This window comes from Gavialis gangeticus, unplaced genomic scaffold (genome assembly GCF_001723915.1).
Source record: "Gavialis gangeticus isolate Ggan-Ray unplaced genomic scaffold, GavGan_comp1, whole genome shotgun sequence".
Classification (NCBI taxonomy): domain Eukaryota; kingdom Metazoa; phylum Chordata; order Crocodylia; family Gavialidae; genus Gavialis; species Gavialis gangeticus.
The window spans coordinates 46,066,637-46,079,139 of record NW_017728996.1 but is presented as its reverse complement, the minus strand read 5'-3'; the positions used below and the strand labels follow the sequence as shown (position 1 = coordinate 46,079,139).

The 12,503-nt window shown below is 41.6% G+C and overlaps 1 protein-coding gene across 1 annotated transcript in view; it reads right to left on the bottom strand.

Annotated features, from left to right (window-relative positions):
* Positions 1–12,503, bottom strand: part of RCN2 (reticulocalbin 2) — a 30,335-nt gene that overhangs the window by 17,363 nt on the left and 469 nt on the right. The window contains 3 exon segments of the mRNA XM_019503837.1: positions 909–1,022; positions 7,597–7,793; positions 12,203–12,483. Coding sequence (XP_019359382.1) covers positions 909–1,022; positions 7,597–7,793; positions 12,203–12,483 — 592 coding nt within the window.

Sequence of the window (12,503 nt, the reverse complement as noted above, 5' to 3'; positions counted from 1 at the left end):
GGGGGGAGGAACAGAGCTGTGGCTTATCTGGGGGCCATGGGAAGGGGAGGGCAGCTCCTGTCACTGTGTGCAGCTTATTTGGCAGCTCGCCTGCTCATTTGGTGGCTCCCGACATTTTTCCGGGTGGGTATGGGGGGAAGACGTGTGCCCCAGATCTGCACAGGGCATGCAGGGGTGGCGCTGGGAGGGGGGCTATGGGGCAGCTACAGTGATTTTTGGGGTGGCTGCAGCCCCCCCGTAACCCCCTTTCAGTACTGCCCCAGTACCAGTCCCAGCCCACAGCTGCAGCCTGCCCTGCCTGTGCCCCATACAGATCTGGGGCACACGCACCCCCCATGCCCGCCAGGGGTGCATGCAGCAGCAAGAGCTGCGCCCCCCCCCAGGAGGAGCTGTGGCTCCATCCCACGCCCTGCCCTGCCCCGCCCCACTCCCTCCCTCACCACAGGGGGTGTTGATTTATCCCTCACACCCCTTCCCTCCTCCCTCCCCTTTCACCACAACAGACTTAACAGCTGCATGCAGCTGTATCGGAAATCAGATTGGTATTAGCTGATATGCCTCCTTAAAAATCTATCAGTATCAGCCCCAAAAATCTCGTTAGCAAGTTGGCAGTTCTCAACATTTTTTAGATTCTAAACAGCTCTTGGACAGTATCAATTCTTTGCTTTCCACTTTTTTTTATTACAGAACAATTCTTCTGTTGCAAAGCTCATAGAAAGATCATAACACATCACAATGTTTTTGGATTCCTATTTCAAATGTCTATGTTTAACTTGTGAATCGTGTAAGTGTTTGCACACCTAAGAATGCTAATTTTGCATGGATTCTCTGGCTGAGAATCACTAATGAGCCTTGGAACAAAATTATTTCCACCCCACTTCCCTGCTTTTCTCCTGTCCACGACTTACCATCATATACTCGGCTTCTTCAGGGTGCTCAAAAGCAACAAATTCATCCAGACTCAGACCAGGAATGTCATCTCTATCAGCTTTTTCAAAACGCTTCTTCTCCTTTAAATGAAGCTTACACATTTTAAGATAGATTAGACCACTTAGTGAAGTAGGAAAAACAACACCTAAAGTAGTTGGTTTACAGTTACAATGCATATTGTTAGTGCATGTTGCATACATACGTTGGCAGGCAAGGTTCTTTGAGTAAATATGATATTTTCTTTTTTTTTTTAATGGAAAGAAGTTCTTAGCAAGCTTTCAGGCACAATCACCTTTCTTCTGGCATAGGGAGTTTCTGCTGGTCTGGAGTCTCAGACCAGAGACCCCCCTATGCCTGAAGAAGGGTGATTGCGCCTGAAAGCTTGCTAAAAACTTTTTTACAAATACTCAGTTGGTCTAATAAAAGATATCACATTTACTTAAAGAAACTTACCTGCCTATGTCCTTAGACCAACACGGCTACAACCAAAAACCCAGCATACATACATCATAACCCTTATTATGACTATATTGCCACTGTTTACTCAGAGGTAAAAAGAAGTGCTTTTGATTTTAATTTATTTATGTAGCTGCTTCTTATTGTTCAAACTATAGCAAAGCAGATATAATCTAAATTAAAGGAAAAAATTCTTATCTGTAAGAACTGTAAAATAATGGAATAAATTACTTAGGAACATTACGGCATTTCCTCTAGGTTTACAAGAAGAGGTTACACAAACGTTTATGTACAATGGTTTAAGAAGAGCAAATATCATGGGGTCTCTTTCTCACCACTAAAAACATATAAAAAAGTAATTTTTTGAGATTCCTAGGTCACTTTTAAAACATGTTCCTAGCCCAAGTCTCAATGGCAAGGAAACCATGACAAGAACAAGCAGGAAAATCATTCTTCACACACATTCCTCATTTAAAAAAGCATCAGTCCCATTTCAGATAATAAATGCAAGGGCGTGGTCAGCTACATGAACAAAACCCCAAACTATCTGGCATGATACGATTATTACTGGAGTAGCCATTGCAATATTAAAAGTTTCCCTTTGAAGATTTTGTACCCAATGGGTTCAAGTCTCATTTATAGGAAGGCTCTTACATCACCTGGCAGTGTGCGCAGCTATAGTGGGCCTAAAGGTGTTAGAGAAAGCATATTACACTTCTAAGATAAGCTAAGATTTAGGCCCATTATAACTGCACACACTGTAGAGGATTTGCTCTGTTCAGGCTGCTCCAAGTGAGAATATTGGTGTATGTTTGTACAGGACAGGCAGTAAAGTTAGTGTCTGAAAGTTGTCTGTATTTTCTGATTCTGCATTTTATAATTTATAACTCAATGTAATTTTCTTTTTTCATTTATCTCTAGGACAGTTCCACAAGCCAATTCTTTTCTTTTTAATGAAAGAAAGGTCCAGGATTGTTCCTAGAAAAGCTAGTAAATGTGGTTCACAATCCTGTGATGAAAGTTGTCTTTATTCAGGGGCAGTGACTAATAACATATGTAACCCTGCATCAGCAAGCCACTAGAGATAGTGTAAATATAAGTTGCGCTTATTAAAAAGCTAGATATTAATTCATCGCCTACATCCTTCAAATCACTAGCACTTCTCTATAATGAGGCTAATTGAGAGCCATAAAGTATGCAATTCATGGCAAGCTAAGAGCAAAATATAGAACAGAAATTTTAAACACCTTATATAATTACTCAAATATAATTATTTAAAGAATGGAAAGTTGATCTTGGGTAAGGAGTAAGTACTGAAACAATTCATAGCACTAATTACATGAAGCAGTAGACTTAAAAACAGACATAAACTACTTAAGGAAAAAAAATAATCTTTTTTTGTTTTTTATGGAGAATAGAGAACAATTCTGCCACCTTCTGATGGTTTTAAATAAAAAAAAAAACAACTTTTGGATTTCGCTTTAAAAATTGATGCCATAGCAAAGACATGCACTATATACAGCATATGGCCTGCCATAATTGTTTATTAAACCACTAATAAATGAAAAGGGATTTGAAAAGCAAAACAGTGAGTCCTGTAACCTTGCTGTGCAGTGATGCATTAACATGTGCACGCACCTGCATGTGAGTTAAGTGTCCTGTTTGCAAACATGCTTATATCAGAAGTAGATCCACTCTGGGATCTACTCTTAATTGGAAAGTGTACATTGCACCTGAGAATTAGTCTCACAAATGTTGTTGCAGGATATTTACCACATTTACTCAAATACAAGACAATGCCACATAATTAGATTCTATACACGGAAAAAATTATAATTTTAAAAAATAATTTTCCAGGTATAGAACCTAACTGTTGGAGATTTGCTACTGTTACAGCAGGGAAAATAAGTCGGTGGTGAGGGTCAGATAGCCCTCCTGCCCTTCCTTCCCCCACACCCAAACTTCTTTCCCCTGCAGCCCCTTGCCTCTTCCTCCCCATCCTTAGTGTCAGACCCTGTTTTCCCTGAACACATGGCAGTGAGGGGGAAATTTGAAAACACTGACATTGAAAGAGGTATCCAGGTTGTAGCCCTATTGGTCTAGAGGAAAAGGCAATCAGGATTCGTGGTAGAGATGATATGTTTTATTAGCTCAACAAGATTTTTTCAAAAAAAATTAAAGCAATTAAAGAATTTTTTTGCAAAAATCTTGTTGGGTCTATAAAAGATATCTCTACTACAAGTTCTGATTGCCTTTTGATATTGAAAGAGACATACCAAAACATACCTGTAGTAATTTGCCTAGATGCAAATGACTACAGGTACCCAGACTTTTATAGAGCACAGACTTTTTTTTTAAATTTCGTATCTTGGGCCAAATCAGCTAAATCTGTTCCGAATTCTGTTGACTAAGCAGAGCTCAGTTGTTCAAGTCTGTGTGATGCTACCACCAGCAAATATCCTATCTCCCAGACTCTTCAGCCTGGGGCTTCAGATACTCTCAAACCCATGGGAGGCATACTACATGCAAGCCCCAAGCCTGAAGCCTTGGGGTTCAGATGCCCCCTAGTCTTGCATGCCCCTAGCCAAAAGGCCATAGGAGCAAGCAAGAGGAAACAGCCAGAAAGTAATCCCCCATTACCATAAATTGTGTAACTGAGATTCCCCATTGGAAGGTTATAGTAGACTCTTGTAGGGGTGCCTACCTGCAGCACAATGGACAGGTCTCAACCCTCAACTACACAAAGTCATTCAAGACTGGGAGGAAAAGGATCAACCCTGCCAGGTACAGTAAACCTACCTGGACCATCACCATCATGTTATCTCCCCTGCCAGGTAAGATGATTTTTTTTTTTGCAACAATATTTATTTTTAGATGGACAGATACAACTATAAAGGCTTATGATTTATCATGTAGTTTACTGGGCTAAGCCCCAGTACACTCAACAGCATTTCAAGCCATAGTGACTCTACTGCTCAGCACGCACACACTCTCAAGATACTTCCCACAAAGCATCCATGTGCTAATTAGCCCCCGCCACTCGTGACTGGAACTGGGTGTTTTTGTCACGAGTCCTGGGATCCTCCAAAAATTGATATGCAGATGAGGTGTAGGGAAACCTGGTTCAGCTTCCCCTCATGAAGGGGGGGGGGGTGCACACTTATCATATGCAATAGGCTGAGAGAGGGGGCAACAGAAGGATTCTGGGTGAACTGTTTGGAGCCCCATTTGGTGATGTTTGCCAGACATTGAAGGCCGGTGAATAAAGAGGAATCATTGGAAATGGGAAAGAAAGGCACAGCTCAGCTGTAAGAATGAAAAGAAAGTAGAATTGTATTCAGTGCAGTGGCTCACGATAACTGAAAAGCTGGCACTGAGGGGAACCATACCTTATTCATATGGGCTACACTAGCCTGTCATTGTGCTGAGTTCCCATCAGCAGCTTTGCCTTTTGGATAAGATCAAGGAGAGTCCAAGGCTCTGGCCTCTCCTGGTGCCTGCCTGGTACTGCAGTACCTCTAGACCCAGTGCCAGTTCCCTCCGGAGGGAACACTCACCTGTTTGGTTTTTTGTTTGGTTTTTGTTAAGGGCAAAAAAAAGAAAAAAAAAAAGGTTCCCTTTAGCATTGTTGGCACCAGGTGAGGGTATTGGAGCTTGCCCCAGCCTCTCCAAGTGCTGGCCTGGTATTCCAATACCTCTAGGCCCGCAGCCAGCTGGTGTAGCAACTGTCTTTTTTTTTTTAAAAGGGCAACCCCCCCCAAGAAAAGGTTCCTATTAGTATGTTTGTCCAATTTAGGTCCTGCGTTTTATAGTCATGCACAGTGTTGGCTACATTTTAATCAGCTGCATAGTTGGTTTCCATTCCGGAGTACATGTTGCTTTTTGCAGCAGTTTAATGACAGACAATGTATTTAATAAGGTTTCCTTGCATGTAATCATAAGACAAGGGGCTCCTCCTTTCCCCTTAATGATTGGGGGAAAAACAAACTCATTTTATATTTAAGTAAAAATGGTAATTGCTGAAAATTATTAGAATCCCTCCTCTTCGGGATATGGTATCTTGGAATACACAGTACCCCCTTACAGGGCCAAAGCGGGACTGTGGTTAAGTTTTGCCAAAAGATAACCTTATGGATTGTAGTGGCTCATTCCAATCCTTCTTAGGAGATGTGAAATTCATAGCTTTATACTGTATAGCTAAAGGTAAGCTAAGAATCAGATTATTTGTAAAGCTGACATTCAAACTAAACTGAACAAAAAACTATTTTGTTAAGAAAATGCCATTCTTATGATGTTTCAATGCATAGGAGTTACACAATGAAGGTGCCATACAGCTTTAGAGCAGTGTTTCCCAACCTTTTCTAGCCCAAGGCACACTTACATTAGAAATTTTTTGCATGACACGCCTGTTAAGGCATTCCCCAACCTTATACCTATTGTAGCGCATTACAGCTCATTGCACAGCAAAATTCCATAGCGCACCTGTTAATTTCTGATGGTACATGCCGCCTCCCAGAAGCAGGGCCGGGGGGGGAAGCGAGGGCAGCAGTGCCCCCCTGCGGTCCACACAGGCGCTGTGTTGGCCGGACATTGGGAGTGCAAGCTCACACATGGCAGCCGCCGTTGCCACCCACCATCCCGGGCTGTCATCGTTCTGTCTGGCTCCCTGGGATACACTTGTTAAAAAAAGTTGAAAACCCCTGCCTTACTCCATTTATCCTCTATGTTTCTTCCTCTTTTTCTTCTCCCTTCTTTTCCTCTTGCCTACCTCCATTTACCTTCCTACTCCTCTCCTGCTCTTGCCTATCCATTCACTTAATTGTCCCATAACAAAACCCATTCATAATTAAAGAAAGAACACACACAAGCCCTTTAAGTCTCTCCATACAGAAATCCAATGGTGGCACCAACAAGAACTGCAAGCTGTTTTTGTTATATTGCTTTCTGTTTTTGTTATATTGCTTTCTCCTGTCATTTTTGTTGTCTGAGTTGCATGATCTTGAGACCAGAGACTATCTATTCCTGCTTGCCATACATAGTGTTACATTCTTGTTGGACCTGTGGATGTCACCACAATGCAAAACAGACCTTGTTGGGAAACTGCATACTTATTAGTGTGAAGAACTGTAGTAGTAATCAAAACTATGGGAGACCAGCAACTATGGGAGTTCAGCACAGGGTATTCATGGCAAAGAACAGCAAAAAGTAAGTCACTTAGGCATCAATGCAGAAGGCCACACTTGGCAGACCAGGTATAGGGACAAAAATCACAAAAGTAAATAAACATGTGGCCATAACAGGTTGTATGATCCAGTCTCCTAGTCTAGACTTGGGAATTTTTCTGATTTCTCAGAAACACTGGGAGCCAAAGCACAGACAGGCCTGTGAATGATAACATACATTACACCTTAATTAGCTAACTTCTAGGCAGTGAGTGTAATCAACATATTGCAGTGACATTTTCCACAGCTTTTATGTAGTAAGGTTCCCAACACTTTTAGTATCAGTTTAGCTGTTTTATGGAGAAATTAATTGGCTAAAGGGTATAATAGGAACTACATGCTCTACCAGTAAAAACAAAGCAAAGTAAGAGGTAGTATAGGTATATTCAGGAAATAATTCCTTTTGTGCTTAATGTGCTCTACCTTGACTGAAGCCATTACACACAGGGCCCTGCAGGACCAACTTACAATACAACAAATACAGTCATTTTAGTTAACATAAAAAAACCTTAATGAAATAATTCTGATTCAAGACCAGATCAACTACTTTAACAATATTAGTTATACAATATATTAAATGACAGTTACCTACAACAGTTACCCAGTGATTTCTGTTCCAGTGGTACTTTCACTTGAAACTGTTTACAGAATAGCTTATTAATATAACTAATTTTATTAATTATTTCTATAGTATGCATCACCATAATGCTAGGATAGGGCACTTGATACTGTTAACTAGTGAAGTGTTTTCATAATTCCAGAATTTAAAGGATAGCAACTCCTAATTCAAGATATAAACCAGCACCTAGTTAATGTCCCCTCATCCATTTTGAGAATACCAACCTATTTTATTAATTTAATTACCCAGTTATCCCAAGGAACTAAACTGAGACTGGTTTTTAAATCATCAACGGGATAAAATAATTAACAAAACCGACATCACTGCATTTGTCAATAGTTTGTGAAAACTGGTTGTGAGCCATGTTACCTGTCGAAAAGATTCTTCTTCTTGATCCTCCAGCACAGTGTGCTCATCGAAATCGATTAGGTGATCATACATTTGAATATTGTACTCCTTCCAAGATACCAAGCCATCCCCATCTTTATCATATACAACAAAGTGTTGTTTAGCCTCTTGCATAACATAATGTGTAAAAGACTTTTGGATCCAGGAACTTAGCTCATCTGTAAAAATTCCATACAATAGATTTAAATCCATTATTATATCTTGTTCTCTGTCAATTAAAAAAGTTTAAATAATTAAATTTTAAGTCTTGGAATGTGTAAAAATCTCATGCATCTCTTCATATTCAATGAAAACATTAACTTTTTTCACAAAAATAAAAGCAGTAGGTGTAGTATGCAAATCCACTCTCTGTTTTGGGTTTTCCCTGTGCTCTCACACCCAACCAAGCCAGCTAACCACAAGAATCAAAACACAGTTAAAATCCTACAATCTTCCTTTATGGTTGTACTTTACTAACTAATTAGCAGCTCAAAACTGACTTCATGAGGATCATTTTATATTGTTTTTAGAGCTAAAATAATAGGGAACAATGCATGGGCACAAAATATGCACTCTAAAATAGCTTTTGCAAAAGTAGATTCCACCATTTTAAATATTATTCATAAATATTTTGCTTTTTGAAAATCAAGTCACAAATGGGAATATATAATACATGAATCCATTGTCATATGCTGAAGTTGTATATTAAACAGAAGACTTCCACTGAAGTCAGGTCTTGTAACTTAAAAGCTACTCCAAGCTATTATTTCCATAGACCACGCCATTACACAACAAACAGACAAAATTAGCAAGTGTTGCCAAGTTCTTCTTCTTACAATGATGGTCTTAACAACCTAATTATAAAGAAAACTGGCAAGGTTATCATACTGTTTTCAAAACTCCATAACACCTAGACAGACATTACACTGTACTGCTACTCTGAAAAATGACAAAGTAAAACCATCATCTTTTTATTCAACCAATTTGCATTGTGATGTAAAAACATTGTGGCAGTTTTTTATGCCAAAATAAGTCTGTGTTATTTACTTCTATTAACACTGCAGAGTGTTGGAAGAATGAGACGGTGTCTCCCATGAGCGGCACAGCATTATATAATTGTTAATTAAGTTTTGAATGCAGAATTTATTACTGCAGCAGCCAGTATTACAGCTGGTATGCTGAAGAAGTTGCTACCTGAGTATGTCATATCCTATTAAGTCACTCCATAAAAAAAGCATTGCTCTTAGGAGTTAAGTTTTGTTGTGAACCAATCTTCATGGATGTCCTTGATGAGAAGCATATATGATTTCACTTCCATGGCTTGTTTTACTTTCTAGTATTTGGTGCACACAGAACCCACACACCCAAGCATACGAAACCTATTGCCATTCAACAGCAATGGTGTTGTGACATTAGTGCCCTGAACAATTTTAACGTACCACAATTCCTTCTGGCCTTGACCTCCAACTTGGCACTGCTACTGAAACCAGTAGGTAGCTCATAAAGGCAGCTTACACATGTTAAAATAAATAAATAACCTGTTGCTTTACTTTAAACTTGGTACACTCCTGCACTGAGTGCAGTGCATACCCAAGAGAGGCAATGCCTTACCTAGATCCAGCTCACCTGATATCTGTATAGATCAGGCACTTTAGTGGGGCTTTTCAGGCATTTATTTAATAGCCAATTGAATCAGCTTTAGCTAAAAGCGCCAAAAAGCCCCTCTGAAGCACCCAATTTATACAAATGCTGCAGAGCCGGGTCAAAGTAACACGCTGCTTCTTCCAGTAAAGAACAGGTTTGGGTTTTTTGTTTTGTTTTGTAAACATCTGCAAGGAGCCAAGGTATCCAATACCAAAGGTAAGTACCACAGAAGCAACATTATAACTATGGCTGAAGGCATTGTCATACTAAGAACCTGAGTTTCACTTTGCGAGAATAAGAGACCATTAGAGTGGCATTTTTACACTTTAATGTGTGTAAAATTCTTCCTTTACACTTTTCTTTACAGAGCTTTGCTAGTGTGCAGTGTAAAATACTATACTATACCTGTATACCTAGTAAATAACTGTTTATTAGATGAGGCATTCCTGCAACATAAAGCATGTTCATGAACACTAACATAAGTGCACTTATTATACTAGTTTTGGTAGGCAAGTAGTCAGTATTTTTCCTTTCCTTGTCCCCTGTAAGCATGGAGACAATGCATGACATAATGCCACGTTAATGTAGTTAGGGTTAAAAAAATGAAAACACTAACTTTAAATACAAAACTTATGTTCCTATAGCAACTGCAGTTAAGCCACCTTATTATGCTCAAGTACAGCTCTACTTAGAATAGTGAATGGAAGTAGCACTGGGAATTCCATATTCATTTAATCTCAATGCTTTATGCACTACATATACACTTCTTAGGTACAAGGATTTCTTTCTAGCTGCCAGCTCCACAAAATTTGTATATTCCAAATGCCAAGCTACACTCCTTTCGTCATCTCACCACAAATGCTCCTCCTTCACCCCATTTAAATGCTTCCAAAACCATACACTGATCAAACAAAACTCTGGCTTTCATCCATAGATGCTTCTCAAGTAAATCCCAGGATGTCATCCTTCTGCTGTACTTGGCTTTGGTGAGGCTGCAGCTGCTGGAGTACTGCATCCAATTCTGGGCTCCACAATTCAAGAAGGATGTCGAGAAGCTTGAGAGAGTCCAGAGGAGAGCCATGTGCATGATCAAAGGGCTAGAGAATAGGCCTCATGACGAGAGGCTGAGAGCCATGGGACTCTTCAGCTTGGAAAAGCACAGGCTCAGGGGGGATCTGGTAGCTGCCTATAAGTATGTAAGGGATGTGCATTAGGATCTGGGGGAACGCCTATTCACCAGAGCGCCCCAAGGGATAACAAGGACCAATGGTCATAAGCTCCTCTGTGACCATTTCAGGCTGGACATAAGGAAAAACTTCTTTACTGTTCGAGCCGCTGAGGCCTGGTATAGACTTCCTCCAGAAGTGGTGCAGGCACCTACTCTGGACTCATTCAAGAAACAGTTGAATGTTTATCTTGCTGGGATCCTTTGACCCTAGCTGACTTCCTGCCCCTGGGGCAGGAGGCTGGACTAAATGATCTTCAAAGTCCCTTCCAGCCCTAATGTCTATGAATCTATGAATCACTTTGCTATGAAAACTGAGAAGGTAAAGAAAACTATGAAAGGGAGGAAGAGGCAACCATCAAATGGCTTTGCCTTAGGCCCCAACCCAAGTATCTGAGCCACACCAGAACTTCACTTATTTGCTTCAAAGGGATTCCATGCAGGTACAGGAAGTGAATTCAGTTGTGGAACTAGGACTTTTAGCAAGTATCTATGATATTTTTCCCTCTACATCAGAGGATCCCAACCCCCAGACCGTGAAGGCTTGGCTGCCAGTCCATAGGAGGGTTGGCTGCCAGACTAGAAGTCCACAAGTGATGAGCATATGGTGGACTGGCAGCCAACCCTTCTTTTATACAAGCACTGGCTGCTGGTCCACAGTATGCCGGTCACTTCTGGTCTACAGTATGCTGGTCTGCGGTCACTTCCGGTCCACAGCCTAAAAGGGTTGGGAACCACTGCTCTAGATTATTTATTTCTCCCATTCTCCCTGTTTTTAACTGCAGCCCTCACATTTTGGGACATCATATGAAGTCCTAGGTGGAGCGATGGTGTCTGCTTGTTTTATGAAAAAGTTTTGGGTGAATCGGATCTTTCAAAAAGTCTGTATAGTTGTAACACAAATGGCCTCAAGAAAGTAATTTTATAAAAAAGGTACTTAAGAAATAGGTTTCTAACTCACAAACCCCCTGGCTTGTTTACTGAGGCAGTGACAAGTAATAACTTATTTTTGGCACTGAAGCCAGACCACACTCTGGTCGCTTTTCAGGGTAGAATGAAACGAAGGACATAAAACGTAACATTATATACAGTCATATAACAATAAGTTCTAGCTTATGGGGAGGTATTCAAGTAGGTCTTAAGATCAGAAGTCATTGACTTCAGAACTAAAAACTAAACAGGGCAAATGTAAGTTATATGGAGAGGATTCCAGCAGTGAAGACATCTATCTTTCATTATTGATTCTAGCCAAATGCTTTATGTGTCCCTTACTACTGCTGGAAGCAAAAAGAAAAAGGGTGAAATTAACTCCCACTCGAAAGCTGTGTGACTGTTAGAAAATAACTAAGCCTGTCCCTCTTCCTCCATTTCTGGCACCTTCCTCTTTCCTGCGACCAGATCCACAGGTTGCCTTTTCTGCTCCTTGGGGCTTTCTGCAAGTGGCAGAGCAAGATGAACGTCACACTGCCCGTTTTAACACTTGCCTGCAGGAAAGGAGCCCTGAATGTGATGGGCCTGTTCCCCTCTGCTCTGCTACAGATACTGGCGCAGCAGCAGAGCCAGGCACATCCATGAAGAATTGGGAAGGCGACCATTCACCTGAGCCTCTGGCTTGTGAAGGCACGGGGCCTGGCCAGGGGCTACCGCAGGCACCCAAGTGCCAATGTGGAAAGAGAGAGGGTGTGCTTGCGGTCCTGCCAGCTCCAGGCCGGCGCTTACCTGCTGTCAGGAAGCCGTCTGTGTCCAGGTCGATCTTCCTCAGGATGCCTCTCAGCCTCTTCTGCTGCTCCTCCGGGCTGAGCTTGGCATAGTCCTCGGCTTCCTCCTGTGGAGGGGCAGGAGGCGCAAGGTCAAGGCCCAGGCGCCAGTCCTGTAATGCTGCGGCTCTTCGCACAGGCCCAGCGGGACCCGGCCCGGCCGATGCCTCTCGCAGCGGCCCCCGGAGAAGACGGGCCGGAGGCCCCGCATTGCCGGGCCGGCCCCCCACCCGCGGCAGTCCCGCCCCGCGGCAGGGGCGGGC